At 46.2% G+C, this 15,039-nt stretch overlaps 1 protein-coding gene across 1 annotated transcript in view; it reads left to right on the forward strand.

Moving 5' to 3' along the window:
• Positions 1-15,039, forward strand: part of CDHR2 (cadherin related family member 2) — a 43,037-nt gene that overhangs the window by 16,497 nt on the left and 11,501 nt on the right. Inside the window, exons 9-20 of the mRNA XM_063121566.1 lie at positions 315-458; positions 2,515-2,590; positions 3,945-4,051; positions 4,147-4,377; positions 5,889-6,044; positions 7,378-7,545; positions 8,084-8,145; positions 8,273-8,513; positions 10,661-10,900; positions 11,905-11,974; positions 12,651-13,265; positions 14,627-14,698. Coding sequence (XP_062977636.1) covers positions 315-458; positions 2,515-2,590; positions 3,945-4,051; positions 4,147-4,377; positions 5,889-6,044; positions 7,378-7,545; positions 8,084-8,145; positions 8,273-8,513; positions 10,661-10,900; positions 11,905-11,974; positions 12,651-13,265; positions 14,627-14,698 — 2,182 coding nt within the window. The remainder of the gene's footprint in view (positions 1-314; positions 459-2,514; positions 2,591-3,944; positions 4,052-4,146; positions 4,378-5,888; positions 6,045-7,377; positions 7,546-8,083; positions 8,146-8,272; positions 8,514-10,660; positions 10,901-11,904; positions 11,975-12,650; positions 13,266-14,626; positions 14,699-15,039) is intronic.

The raw sequence follows: 15,039 nt of genomic DNA on the forward strand, positions 1-15,039 counted from the left end.
GCCAGAACTATGTCCCTAACAACTCTGAATTTACATGCCAAAAGAGCCAGCAAATTCCAAGTATGCAGCATTCTGGGGGAAAAGAGCTTAACTTCTGGATGTTTATTCAGAGTAAAACCCAGGATATATGCTAATTCTGGTTTCCCTGTGGAAGTGCAAAATCCCAGGCAGTCTAAGTGGCACTGTTCAGCTACATCACAATGTAGGGGTTTGTCACAGTGCTTCAACGGAGAACAAATTCTTATTGGGTAGGTAAAGAGAGGGGAATGACAACAAGCTCAAATTATCTTTGTCTCTATCTCTCTATTCTCTAGGATAATGGAGGATTGCTGGATGATAAATTTATCTATCAGAGCAACACAGCCTATCTATCTGTGACAGTTGTTGATGTGGCTGACCTGGACCCCGAGTTCTTGGGAGAGCCCTATGCAGGCTCGGTACCAGAGGACTGCCCTCTGGTAAGGAACATCTCCTGCAACCTCTCTTTTGTCTTCTTTTTGTAGCTATTGATGGCTACTAGTCACAATGGCTCTATTCTACCCAAAGATCAGAGTCAACATGGTTCTGAATCCCAGTTGTTGGGAAACATGATCAGGAGGGTGCTAATGTACTCATGACCTACTTTTGTGGGTTTTCCATAATCACTTGGGCCTAATCTACACCAAGCAGGATATTGCACTATGAAAGCAGTATATAAAAGGCAGGAGCCACACCAAGCAGGATATAGCAGTATGAAAGTGGTATATGGTATGTGTCAATGGGTCCAAAGCAGTAGTGTGGCTCCTGCCTTTTATACATCACTTTCATACCACTTTCATAGTGCAATATCCTGTTTGGTGTAGATCCTGCTTGGACACTGTAGGAACAGAACACTGGACTAGATAGGCCTTTGGTCTGATCCAGCAGGAGCCCTGCCTAGCATCACCAGTTATAAAAGAGGGCAGGGCTCCTGCAGCTTTAGCTGTTGTGATGAAGAGGGAATTTCACCAGGTGCTGCATGCATTCCAATGACACCTGCTGAAATTCCCTTTTCATTACAACTGTTAAAAATAAAGGAGCCCTGCCCTCCTTTTCATGTGGTCACCCTAGTAATGTCACTCATGCAGTGCCCACAAGTCACATCTGGTTGTGCCCCATCCCGACTCTGCCCCCAGTGTGAGATGTGAACCATGCTGCATGTGCGAGCGCTTGGGAGCACATAACGAACTGTCACCAGCTCACAACTCTTTTGGCTTAACCCTCTCTTCAGGTCCTTTTTCTTACTAAACCCATTTGGGGATTGAGTGGGGGTACAAGGATGACATTAAGAGCCCTATACCAGGAGTGGCCAGAAGGTTTTGGTATGGTCAGAGGTTTTGGTTTTTCACTCTCAGAAGCCCCTGCCAGCATGGCTAATGGTCAGCAATGCTGGGAGCTGAAGTCCAAAACAATTGGAGGGCACCAGGTTGGGGAAGGCTGTGCCAAGCAGACTAGTTCCACTGATTGATTGATTGATTGATTTTATTACATTTTTATACAGTCCAAATGTTGAGGCTCTCTGGGCCGTTCACAATTAAAACCATAAAATACAATAAGTCAGAACATAATATAAAGCTATAAAAGTTTTTAAAATACCATATAAAACCAAAATAAGTTACATCCCAGGGAAAGCCTGTGTGAAAAGATCCATTTTTAGGAGTCATTTAAAGGATGTTACATTTTCTGCCTCGCAAACTGCATATGGGAGGGTTTTCCAGAGGGTGGGTGCCATTACAGAGATTGAACAGAATTTATATACCACCGTGTAGCTAACAAGATTCCTGAGCAGTGAACAATTAAAAGAAAGGGTGGGGGACGCATCTGCTTTCTGCCCACCCCTGTCCTACACTACCACTCACGCTGACCTTGTTTGCACATAACGAAAAGCTCCTTGGATGAATTTCCCTGCAGGATTTGTTGTTGCAGGGGCAGCTATTTTGAATACTTGAGCTGCAGTTGGGGTGCACTGTAGCTTGCTGCTTCATGTGAACTCAGCAAGGGTGGATTGTTGAGGTGGTTGACAAGCCACCCACAACCCTAAAATAGCCTATGGGTTCTGGGAGGTTTCTCAATCCCACCAAGAGCCTACCCTTGCTGGGTTCCCATATAACCACAATCTACAGCACCTGCTGTGGATCGAATATTTAAACCGGCAGTGGCCGCCACAATGAAATGCCCCATGGGGAAATTCACCCCAGGTGGCTTCTTGTTACATGCAAATCGGTCCACAGAATGATGTGTATAGAGAAGGAGACAGAGTTGCCAACTTGAGTCTGTCCTTTTAGCTGTCGCTAACAGTAGCTTGACATGTAGGAATTTATCTCTGTGCATTTAAAAGTATGGCCTTCTAAGTCCTGCAGATCAAGCTGCTGTTAAGTGTGCTGTTAAGAAGGGGTGGGTGAGACAGTGGCAACTTTCGGTAGAGGTGTGTGCTTTCCTTTTTACTGCGGTTGGCACAACATAGTCCCTGCCCTCACTGAGGCTTCCTCGTTCTAGGGCACGTCAGTGATGAAGGTGTTCGCCATCGACAGAGACAAGAACGTGAACGATAAAATCTACTATAGCATCACCAGTGAGTGACGGAAGGGTGGGGTTGGGGAGGGTGTGCAAGCAGGACAAAGGTGTAGGAGTTGCATGTAGTGAGTGCATGTAGGTGGTTATGTGATCTGTGGACACTAATTGGCAGGACACTAAGAACAAGGAAGGGAAACACCAAGGAATTAAGGGGCTGGAATTGGGAGCGAGCAGAATGACTGGCAAAAGGTCCATGTGGTGCATCAGTTTAGGTTTTACCTCTATCCCAGCAAGTCACTCATGTTCTTCTCGCTGGCATAATCAGCCATGACAGGCTACATATGCATGCAGCCTTCGTTCTTACCCAGGGTCTAAATGTGACCCTGTTCAGATGACATGCTAAGCCACGGTGGTTAAGCATTTTGAGCTGAACATTATGGCTTAGTGTGCCATGCGAACCATGGCTTAGTGTGTTGTGTGGCGCATTCCTAATCATGGTGGCTACATAATCACAATTTAAACATGCTCACTAATCATTTGCTGCACAAGGCCTATCCATGGCTCAGTGTGTTGACTGAACTGGCCCATTATGTTAATGAAGAAAATAGCATTGTTCTCTATGCTGTGCTTTCATGCCAGCTCTGCTGCACCAAGCACTGGCAGGTTAAACATGTAAAAGTGTCTAGTTTCTGCATCCTGCACTTATGCCTTGTTTCTAGAGAACATTTTAGAAAACATTTTACATTTTAACTGTGGGATTATGAGAGTTGTAGGCCAATACATCTGGAGGTCAACAGCTTGTCTAAGGCTGATGTAGGGTATAGGCCAGGAGGAGACAACCTGGAGCTCTCCAGATGTTTTGTACTGCAACTCCTAGAATCCCAGATTGTTGGCCATGGCAGCTGGGATTGTTGGATGATGTGGTTCAGAACATTTGGGGATACCAGGTTGCCTACCACTGCCATAGGCAGTCCACCCCATCTTTCTCTGCTGGGATGTGATGGAAGGGTGGGGTTGGGGAGGATGCTAGAAAGGCCAGCCTGGCTGCCTTATGCCTTCTTCCCCAAGATGCGCTCCTGGCTTCTACTCTGTCTTGCTGAGCAATTGTGCTCCACTCCTTTGTGTCTTTTCTTGTGGCAAGCTGCAGATGGCTGCAGAACTGGCTTGTCATCACAGTCTATATGATGCTGAGCAGCTGGATTTGGAAATCTCTTCCTGTCTCACCCCAAGGCCTGAGGAAGGAGAGGACAGAGGCTCAGCTTCATAGCATGTAGGAATGGGATGGTAGGAGGGTTGTTCTTGTAGGAGAACTCGAGCTTCCCCCATTGGCCATAATGGTCTTCCCAGGATAAACTGCTTCTTGCCTCCAATGTGACTGATGAGATGTTTCTTTTTTTCTCCCGCTCTACCAGATGCCACTAACTTGTTTACAATTGGTGAGATGACAGGGATCATCACTGTGAGTGGCAACCTGGACCGGGAAGGTGTTCCAGGTGAAGAGGTGCAGCTCCAAGTCGTGGTGAGTAGCGGAGCAGTCCTGGGAAGTGGGAGATCTCTACCTCTCTGCACCTCCCATCCGTGGCCTCAGTTTGTCTCTCTTGCTTCAACACCCAGGCTCGAGAAAAAGACCTGAACATTTACCAGCAGGTGGCACAAGTGAGGACCATTGTCACCATCCAGGTCACTGACATCAATGACAACACACCTCGGTTCTATCTTTGCGCGTATCCTGCCTGCAACTTCACAGGCCCCCCGCAGGGCAACTTTTCTGGTCAGGTTGAGGAACACGCTTCTGCCAGAACACCTGTGGCCAACCTCAGCATTGTGGCCTATGATCCTGACAAGGTGAGCATGGAAGGAGAGATCGGAGAACTTCTTGCAAAGTTAGAATAACAAGAAATTATAGGTTTCAAACAAGGATTGATCAGTAGAGGCTGGTGGCTCCAATGTCACTGGGACCATGAATCCACTCCTGTTTTCAGTTAGAACCTGTCAGAACTCTAATGGAGCTATCCAAGGTGCTCCCACATCTTGGACTGCTCTTTTAGAGTTCTGGCTGGTTTTGACTGAAACTTGGAGCGGATTCACAATTCAACTGATGTCGGAGCCACCAGCCTCCACTGGGGTTGATGTTGGTGCTCTATTAGGCCACCAGATCCACCACTCCTTTCATCCATGTCTAGGATCTCAGATGTTGGCTGTTGGGACCACCAGTGAAACAAAGTGCTCATTATGCTCATCATCACTGCTACGTGTGTTTCTATCTCTGGGGATCCAGAGCTTTCAAAAAAACGTAATGAGTCTTTGTCCCCCTGGCAGGACCAGCCCTACCATTAGGCAGAGAGGTCACCTCAGGCAGCAGATGCAAAGTATTGTAGGAAAGAACTGTGTGACAAGTGGGCTGCCCTGTGCCCCCTAAGCTGCCTCACTGCCTTCAGGTGTGGTGGTAGATGCTGTCCCATCAACAATATTGAAGAAAGATTCAACTGCCAGTCCAGTCAGATTCTGCACATGGGATGGGAGGGGGCACTGCAACATCACCGACCTTTACACTAGACACACCACATAAACCCTTCTCAGGCCAAGCGCCACCACTTGAAAACCTGAGGGAGGGTTAAATAAAACCTTTCCCCTAGCTATGAGGGAAACAGGTTTAATATAGGATCTCTCAAAATATACTGTGGGAATACTCTGGTGTGGGTGTTTAATAACTGTAAGGCAGGTAAATAATGCATGTGGTATTTGGTAGCTAACAAAACATTTATTTATTTATTTATTTATTACATTTTTATACCGCCCAATAGCTGAAGCTCTCTGGGCAGTTCACAAAAATTAAAACCATAATAAAACAACCAACAGTTTAAAAACACAAATACAAAATAATAAGTTTATTGTTATTTAAAAGCTTTAAATAAAAATATAATACTTTCAATGCTGCCTAATCTAAACTCTCCACACACCAACCACTTCACTCTCTTCACACCAATCCTAAATCCCTAGAATCCAAACTCTTCAATAAACAACTCTCACTCACTCATCCCCCAAACTCACATCTCAACTCCTTCACAAACTCCTAACACTCTCCTTATATACTCCTTTCCCCCACCTATCACATCATAAACCACACCCACTCAGCTCTAACATTCCATACTTACCAGATATACTAATCTAGACATATACAAGATACTCAATTGTAGGGTGACACCACAGGCACCATCTTGTCCTTCACTCCAGGCAGCAAAATGTCTTGGCCCAGCCCAGCCCTGACTCTTGGGTGGTACCAACCAGTTTCCTAGCCTTATAAACTGTGCTGAAGGCATCTAGTTCCTGAGTTCCCCACTTTCTTTCCTGAGCAGGGTTCCAATGGCACCTTCCAGCTATCCTTGCGGGGTCCAGATGCAGATGCATTCTTAGTGTCACCTCAGCAGATCGTGAACGAAGGTGCCGTGCAGGTGCTTGTGAGCCAATCGAATCTTGTGGATTATGAAAAGACACGTACAATGACTGTGGAGGTGAGAGAAACTGAAAGATAGGCCCTTCCTGCCAAGAACTGGGAGCTAGACTGAGCAGTTTAACACTCTTCTAAAATCTCCTTCTAGATAATTTCACTCTAGGAGGCCTAGGGAAGGATCCATTCACTTCTGTGTGCTCGTGCTATTGATGTTGGGCAAGCATAAGCCCACACTTGTGCAGCATCAATAGTGATTCCAACATGATAGGTTTCCAAGGAACTCCTCATGCTAGCAAGAGCAGTTGATATTGCACATGTGTTGGTTTATGATCCCGCAATGTCAGTAGGTCTAACACAGAGACAACACTGGATCTGTCCCCTAAGTGGGAAAGATAAATTTATCAGCATCCATCCTAAGGGAGACTTTTATTCTCTTGTCAGACTGTGTGGGAACTGTGCATTTCCTTCTTCTCACATCAGTCCGTTGGTTTCTGTTCACCACTCTGCCGCAAAGATCATCTTCTTGGCTCGCCGCTCCGACCATGTTACTCCACTTCTGAAATCTCTTCATTGGCTTCCAATTCACTTCAGAATCCAATATAAACTTCTCCTGTTAACCTTCAAAGCTTTTCACGGTCTAGCTCCTTCCTATCTCTCCTCTCTCATCTCACACTATTGCCCCGCTCGTGCTCTTCGCTCCTCTGATGCCATGTTTCTCGCCTGCCCAAGGGCCTCTACTTCCCTTGCTCGGCTTCGTCCATTTTCGTCTGCTGCCCCTTACGCCTGGAACGCTCTTCCAGAACATTTGAGAACTACAAGTTCAACCACAGCTTTTAAAGCTCAACTAAAAACTTTTCTTTTTCCTAAAGCTTTTAAAACTTGATGTTGTGCAGACTTCTACTGTTACTTTCTACTGTTAGTTTTTCCCTACCCAGTGCCTGCTTACCCTACCCTGTACCTGTTTGCATTCTCTTCCCCTCCTTATTGTTTTACTATGATTTTATTAGATTGTAAGCCTATGCGGCAGGGTCTTGCTATTTACTGTTTTACTCTGTACAGCACCATGTACATTGATGGTGCTATATAAATAAATAATAATAATAATAATAATAATAGTTAACACTATGGGATCCATCTAGAATAGAACCAAAGTATCCCCCTCTGATTGCTGCCCAGGAAAAGGGCTCACAACTTCCACTGCAGACCAGAAATGTAATACTTGCAGCCCAGAAGATAAGCATCTTCTTGGCTGGCCCTGTCCTGTTCCCCTCCCAGGATAATTAGAGTGGCAGCAGGAAAGTACCAAGAGTCCTCCTGGAGGCAATTCCACTCTGATGATCCTGAACGTGCATGGGACGAGGCTTAATGACTTTGGCTCCTTTTCATCCCGGCAGATTGTAGCAAATGACACTGGAAGGGCAGCTGATTGCTGCTCCTTTGCCACCGTCACCATTCATCTTGTTGACATCAATGACCACAGGCCCGAGTTCAAGCAGAGCGAATACAAACTCTACGTGCTGGAGGACAGCCCACCTGGTACCGTGGTCTCTTCTAACATCACAGTAAGGAAGCTTCACCACTGCCTTGGGAGCAGGAGGGCATGGGGTAGTTCTCTCTGGGTGGGATCAGAAGAACTGATCTTCTCTGACATGATGGCCCAGGTACTTTCCACTTTGAGGAGCATACATCATGGGCTTCAGGGCACCCTGGATATGGCATTCCCTCCCCAGAGAAGCACACCTGGCACCTATGTTGTGGCCTTTCAGGTGCAAGATGAAGACCTTATTTCCCCAGGCATTTTAGTCCTTTGGTTTTTATTGCTTTTAAACCAGTTATTGCATTTTTCACTCTTTAAACTGCTGCTTGTTTTTTGATTTTATGCTGTAGTTTAAAATTTTAAAAACAGTTAGATTATGTTTTATCATGTTGTATATTATGATTTTAATTGTCATGAACCAGCCAGAGAGTTTCACTATTGGGTGGTATAGAAATGTAATAAATTCAAATAAAATAATTCCTCCAAGACAGCTCTGCTCCCAGGGGCCAACCCCACAAGTGAATGATTAATGATAATGGGTTGGTTCCTTCTGCTTTCTGCAGGCCACAGATCCAGACACTGGGAAATTTGGAGAAATCACCTACCAGCTGCTGCCTACAAGCATGTATGTCAATGCATTGCCATGGAAACAGGGAGGAGCAGGGGATGGCTTGTGGTGTAGGCCGTCTTTGGCTGGGAGGGAGAGTCCACCTATCCAGCCTAAGGACACTGTCTGTTTGTCTGTCATGCAGCCAGTCCACTTTTACGGTGAATGCAACAAGCGGTGCAGTGCTAGTGGCCAATGGCAGTCAACTGGATTGGGGAATCCGTCCTGTCTATTATGCTACACTACAGGCTGTGGACGGGGGTGGCCTGTCTGGTTCCACACAACTAGAGATTTCAGTGGTTGATATCAACAACAAGCCTCCCGTTGTGACTGGCTCCTACAATGTTTTTGTCACTGAGGGCGACAATGTTTCTGTCCAGATCCAGGTAAGGCCAAAACATCACCTACCTTTTTGGGCAGCCTCTCTGCACTTCCAAGAATGGACAAGTAATCCATTACTTATAGCACATGTACTCGAGAGCTTATCCTTGGCTGTCAGAAATCCCTTCCTGCCCAGCATTGTCTCACCTGTTTCTTCCTCAAACCCCAGAAATCTCTGAGGTCACCTCCAGTTTTGGCTTAAGGGGCCATTCTGCTTCTTAAGTTGTTGTTGTGAGCTACAAGGATTAATCATGCATTTGTGTGCATTCTGTACATCGGTAGGATGTGCTGTGAAAAAGGCAGAACATGATGACTGGGTTTGGATGTCATGATAACCCCCAATGAGTTAAAAAAATCATGATTGCTTATTTAAACCATCATGGGCTATTGTGACATCTGAACGAAGCCTATGTCTTGGACAGAATATGATCTCCTAGGCAGAATGTGATCCCTTGAGAATATTTCATGGTGGCGGTGGTGGCGGTTTTTAAGGGAAACGTGTTTTCAAACTTTCCAGCTGAGAAATGGAGCTTGAGAATGTTCCAGTGAAAACTTAGAAATCAGAGAAAGAGAAGGGCTTGGATGTCTTGTACATTTCAGTCATTTGCCTGCTAACTATTGTGTGACTGTCAGCTGATCCTAATGAATGGGTATTATGCTATACACGGTTGTTGACACACACACACACATCAATATGGATCAACCCAGCTGCCTGCATTTTCGGCCTCCTTGGGGGCGTGGTTATGAGGACTGTCGCAATGAGTGCCTGCAGCACTTCTGAATTTACCACTACACCACTGCTGCTGGATACCTTTAAATTATTACTCCAAGGAGAGAGCTGCTGTTACTGAGTCAAGGCGGGGAAGAAAGGAGGAAGCTCTTCATACTGCTTTTGCCTGCCCAGGGAAGAGAGGAATAAAAGCATATCTTCTAATTAAAAGAGAATTTAGAAGTGGATGTGAGAGTGGGTGAGTGGGTTGGTATCTGTATGAATGAGGGAACATAATCTGCTTGGGATTGCAAGTGGGGCTGTATTATGGCAAGGGGAGATATTTTTGTGTGTATCTCTTGAGTCTATGGCCTTAGCTAGACCCACCTTTTAATCCAGGATGGAGGAGGGAAGATCTCACGTTGTGTTTAACGTGAGATCCCTCCTCCATTTACATGTCAGGCATGATGACCTCAGGAGGAGAGGTGTGGTGCCCGCCATATTTTTTCTTAAAGAGGAAGGAGCACACAAATGCTCGTGCACTAAAGGTAAGTTTTTTTAAAAAAAGTACGGTTTTTAAAGGTAAGGTTTTTTAACCCCGATGGGTGCAGCACTCCTGGCTCCAACCGTGTCAACGGGCCACACGTTCCACGGTCTCGGCTCAGCCTAGGACCGCGGAAAAAGCAGGCCCCAAGGGGAGGGCTCTATCCCAGGGCAAGGGAGGGATCATCCCTCCCTGATCCCGGGATCCCCTGTGCATCATGTGGACGCACAGGGATGATCCCGGGGTTTGTCCCGTGATAAAGCCCGGTCTAGCTAAGGCCTATGTGTGTCTGGTCACCTATGTGAGTGAGAGAGTGAAAATGTACCTGCATTTTCAGTGTGACAGTTTTCAGTGATGTCATAGCTCCCAAGGTCAAAACAGGCTAGCCAGTCCGGTACAGGGGAACAGTGGAGCAGTTGCATAATTTTAGACCCTGAGGGCAATGGCTTTAGGCCCCCCTCCCCTAATCCCTGCCCTTTCCCCTATCAACTGTTTTCCTACTCCAGATATGTTGGAACAATAACAAAACAACACTGCCAACCCTGGTTTAAAAAAAAGACTCCGAACATGTGCAGCCTCACATTATGAACCCAATCAAATTATAGCACCACCATGATTACAGGAATAAAATGGAGTTTGCTTCTGCTACCCTCATAGCCTGCCACTCTCTGGGTGGTCATCTGGGGAAGCCCTGGGCTACAGGGTCTTGGACTTTGGCCCCAAGATCTACTCGCACCACTGCAGAGGAAGAAGAGAGATCACCACCCAAGGCTAATATAGCGTAGTCTTTCCTGATCTCAGCCTCATCTCTAATAAACTATGCTCTGAGAATAGCTGAAGCAAGAAAGATTTGACTCCTTCCCATTATTTGCTAACAAGCCCTTAACTTCTCTTCCCAGGCCACTGACCAGGATGACCCAGCGACCAATAATAGCCGCTTGCAATTTGAGATTGTGCCTGGTGAATTCAGCAGCAACTTCACCATTGACCCAGACAAGGGAGTGTTGCGCAACAAAGGGCCCTTGGACCGAGAGGCCATCCCTCTGAAGCTGGACGGCAAAATGGTGGTGACGGTACTCGTGCATGACTTGGGCATCCCTCAATTGAATGACACTGTCAACGTCACCATCACTGTGGAGGTAATCATGCTCTGTGCCAGCGGATGTGAGAAAGGGATGCTTGGAGGAGGTGGCTGGGCCTAATGCATAGAGATCTTCACCCTGCTCAGGAAAGGGATCCAGTTTCTAGAGCAGCCTTCCCCAAACTGGTATCCTTCAGATGTGTGGACCAACATGGCCATGCTGACTGGGAATTATGGGAGTTGCAGTCTAACACATCTGGAGGACACCAGGCTGGGAAAGGCTGCTCTAGAGTATGTAGTGGCGATGGGTCATGTGTCACACCCCAAGACTGGACCTCACTCCCTTTTTGTAGTAGATGGATAGCCGCAATACTGGTGTCTCAAAAACTATCAGTTTTAAAATCTCTTCACTGGCTGCCAATTAGTTTCCAAGCAAAATATAAAGTGTTGGTTATCACCTTTAAAGCCCTACATGGTTTGGGTCCAGGCAACCTGCGGGATCGCCTTCTTCCATACAATCCACCCCCCACACTCAGGTCCTCTGGGGAACATCTACTTCAGCTAGCAAAACCTAGATTAACAACTGTTACCCAGAGGACCTTCTCTTCTGCTGCTCCCAGACTGTGGAATGGGCTGCCGGAGGAGACTCGTCAACTTAACAGTCTACTAGCATTCAAGAAAGCTATAAAGACTGCTCTCTTCCGGCAGGCCTATCCAGTAGAATTTTAAGAAGTTTTTAAAATGTTTTTAGGATGTTTTTAACAATGAATATTATGTTTTAATTGAGCATTATGTATTTTATCATTTATTGTTGTTCCCCACCTCGATCAAAATGTAGAGGCGAGCAAGAAATAAATTGATGATGATGATGATGATGATGATGCCATCCTTGCCTACCTACAAGACCTAGCAAAATCACCATATCTTCCTATAGTTCTGCCATTGTTGCTTGAATCTCCCATGTAATTCCCCCATCCCATGTAATTCCCCCTATGTTATGGACATTTGGACATGGAATTGTTGCATTACTCTTTCTTTCTTTCTTTCTTTCCTTCTTTCTAGGACAGAAATGACAACGCACCCAGATTCAACAGCTCATTTTATGCGTTCTCTGTTAAAGAGGGCGAGCCAGGTACAGTGCGCTGCTGATCCTAAGTCTGGATTGGAAAGCAAATGAGGGTATACCTAGGATTGTAGCATGATGCAAAGGCCATTGCAGTTTTAATTTTTTAAAAGAATAACCTCAGCCAATAGAACTGAATGCTAACAACTATATAATAGTTAAAAGAAACAAATGATGATCAAGATAGTTTGATATAAGGCCTTCTGGAAAAACAAAATCTTACAGGCCTTCCAAAAAGTCAGAATACTTCCTGATAGGTGGCACTCAGAAAAGACCTCCTTCGTATATGTCGGGCCTAGGCTGTTTAACGCTTAAAAGATTATAAACAGTACCTTGAATTAGGGCCAGAACTAACAAGCAACTAATGTGTGAGACTGACTGGCACTGAGGGGACTGGAAGGGGTGGCAATGCAGGAAACAGGAGGCACGGGGTTGTTTTTCCTAGTTTGGGGCATTGTCTTTCATGAGTAAGAGAAGAGGAGAGGTAGCATTGCTTGTTAAAGGTTGTGGGGGGTGGGGGTGGCAATATAGATAGCATAATCCAGTCCAGGCTTCCCCAACCTGGTGTCATTCAGCTGTGTTGGACTACAACTCCCAGATTGGTCAGGGTTGGAGTCCAACACAGCTGGCAGGCAGCAGGTTGAGGAAGGCCTGCATAGTCATTCTAACTGTCTTCCATCTCCAGGGATCTTTGTGGGAAATGTGGAGGCCAGTGATGCCGATCAAATGGAGATTAATAACCGTATCTCATTCCGCATTGTAAGCAGCATGGGTTCCAACAACTTTCAAATGAACTCCAATTACCTGAGACCTGGCTGGTACCAGGGAACATTATCTCTAGACCCAGATGTTGCTCTTGACTATGACCAACTTCAGGAGAAATCCTTCAATCTGACTGTGCAGGCTGAAAATTCAAACTTTGGGGGGACCGTGGATGTGGACAATGCCACAGTGAAGGTGACCGTGCTGGATGTCAATGACGAGTCGCCAACCGTTGTGCCATCTCCCCCACATAACATTGATGTCTTGGAGAACGCCACCCTGCATGAGTTAGTAGCCACGCTGGAGGCCACCGACATGGACACCAACCACTCACTGGTATTCCAGGAGTTGGCTGTAGCATGCTTCAAGGGCTCAGCCAGTGCAAGTAATGTATGCCAGCACTGGTTCTATCTGGAGCCAAATGGCTCCATCTTTGTGAATAGTTCAGAGATAGACTATGAGGCTTGTGACCTAGTGGAACTCACACTGCGGGTTAAGGATGAGTTCACCGAGGTGGGACACCCCTACAGTAGAAATGGTAAGACATCTGAATGAACGCTTGGCTCCACACCTCCTCCGATTCTTGAGCATTACAACCTTCCTTCATCTCTTATCCTTTCGCTCTACTGGTAGGACAAATCTTCTGTTCTAGCAGGAAATGATTCAGAGAGCCATGCAGGACTGTTGTGTGGTGGTGGTGGTGGTGATGGTGGTGGTGGTACCATGTGCTCCAGCTAAGAGGCACTGCACATTGAGGAATAGAAGCTGCCACTAGTACCTGGAAGAGCTTGTACCATGACCAAACCCACTTGGTGGGCACAGCTGATCAGTGACGTAGTTGCCATTGGAGTCAGCATGGGAGTGCAACTAGGTGTGATGGAAGCACAGTCCAACCTGTGTTGTTCTGGTTACCTATAAAGCAGAAAATTGGGGCAGAAAGATATAAAAAGTAATGTGGAGGGGGAGAGCTTCCCTCTCCCCACCTGTGCTTCTCCATCTCCCCACTATCACTTACCTGCTGGAAACTTTTTTTCTCCCAACAGAAGTTACTTACTTCTGGTTACGGACCCTCACTGGGAAATATATGACTGCTGAGAAGCTGTTTCAGGAAAGAAACCATGGGAGAAAAAAGGGTTCACCTCACCTTTTCTGCCCAGCTGAGCTGTCTTTTGAAATCTCTTCTTGCCTAACCCTCCTGCTTGATAGGCATTTGGTGGTGTCATGGTCTTGACCAAAGTGCTAGCAACTTATTTTCTTATCTATATGGTTGTGCTGATATCAGATCTACTTTGGTTCTTGGAATGATGGATGTGGGGAGAATGCTACCACTGCTACTCTGGTCCCAGATTCTTTGCAGCTGGTGGTTCCTTACCGCCTCTGGAATGGAGATATCAGCACTGCAGGCAATGGAACATGAGGAGGGCACCTTAAATTCTTTCAGCCCGAAGGTTGAATGCCATTTTCAGAGCAGCTCTCAGGGCCACATTCCGGGGGTGGGTGGGGCCAAAAGTCCAGCACATTTTAGCTTAAAGTTTTTCCTGCCATTAACTAAGCCTTAGGAGGGGCATTTCTACCTTTTAGAATTGGGGTGCAGGGAACCATGCAAAAGCCGGAAACTCCCAAATGATTGGTGGTTGGGCGAGATCAGGGGAAAGGGGGTGTGCCCATGGATTTGATCCACAGGCTGGCCAGATTTAGCCCTCAGGACTGATGTTCTGCATCCCTGCTTTAGACAATTCAGGACATCCTGCTGGTTGAAAGACTGGAGACAAGTCTGAATAAGAAGCACATTATTGTCCTACATGCTTGGAGTAGGGCTATTGATGCCTCCTACTTTGGGGGCACAGCAGAGCTACCCAGCCATTGATTGACACCTCCTCTTTTGTGTCTTTTTTGCAGAGACCTTGAAAATCATAATCGTTGATGTGAATGACAACCCACCCACATTTTGTTCCATCACCGACACCTTTGGTGAGAACCATGTGCACAAGAGAGTCACAGTCATCATGATGTGCCCTGCATTAGAAAGGTGGCGATGGTGATGTTGTGCGAGACAGTTTCAAGGATTCTTTACTAACTCTACCCTATTCTGATATAGATTCTCTTTAGCTCCGTGGCAGGAATCTGCCCTTTGGGGCTGAAACCATCACATATCTCCACAAAGTATCTTTCATGAATCATCATTCATGGCAATTCTCAGAAAACTCCTTCACCAAAAGGGTGTCCTTCCCTCAGTTAGTGATTAGGATCAGATCTTTCCCTTTTCCAGAGGCAACACTTAGATGGGGGTGGGGGAGGCCAGCTTTTTATCC

The sequence above is a fragment of the Elgaria multicarinata genome, chromosome 3, assembly GCF_023053635.1.
Source record: "Elgaria multicarinata webbii isolate HBS135686 ecotype San Diego chromosome 3, rElgMul1.1.pri, whole genome shotgun sequence".
NCBI classification, from domain to species: Eukaryota; Metazoa; Chordata; class Lepidosauria; order Squamata; family Anguidae; genus Elgaria; species Elgaria multicarinata.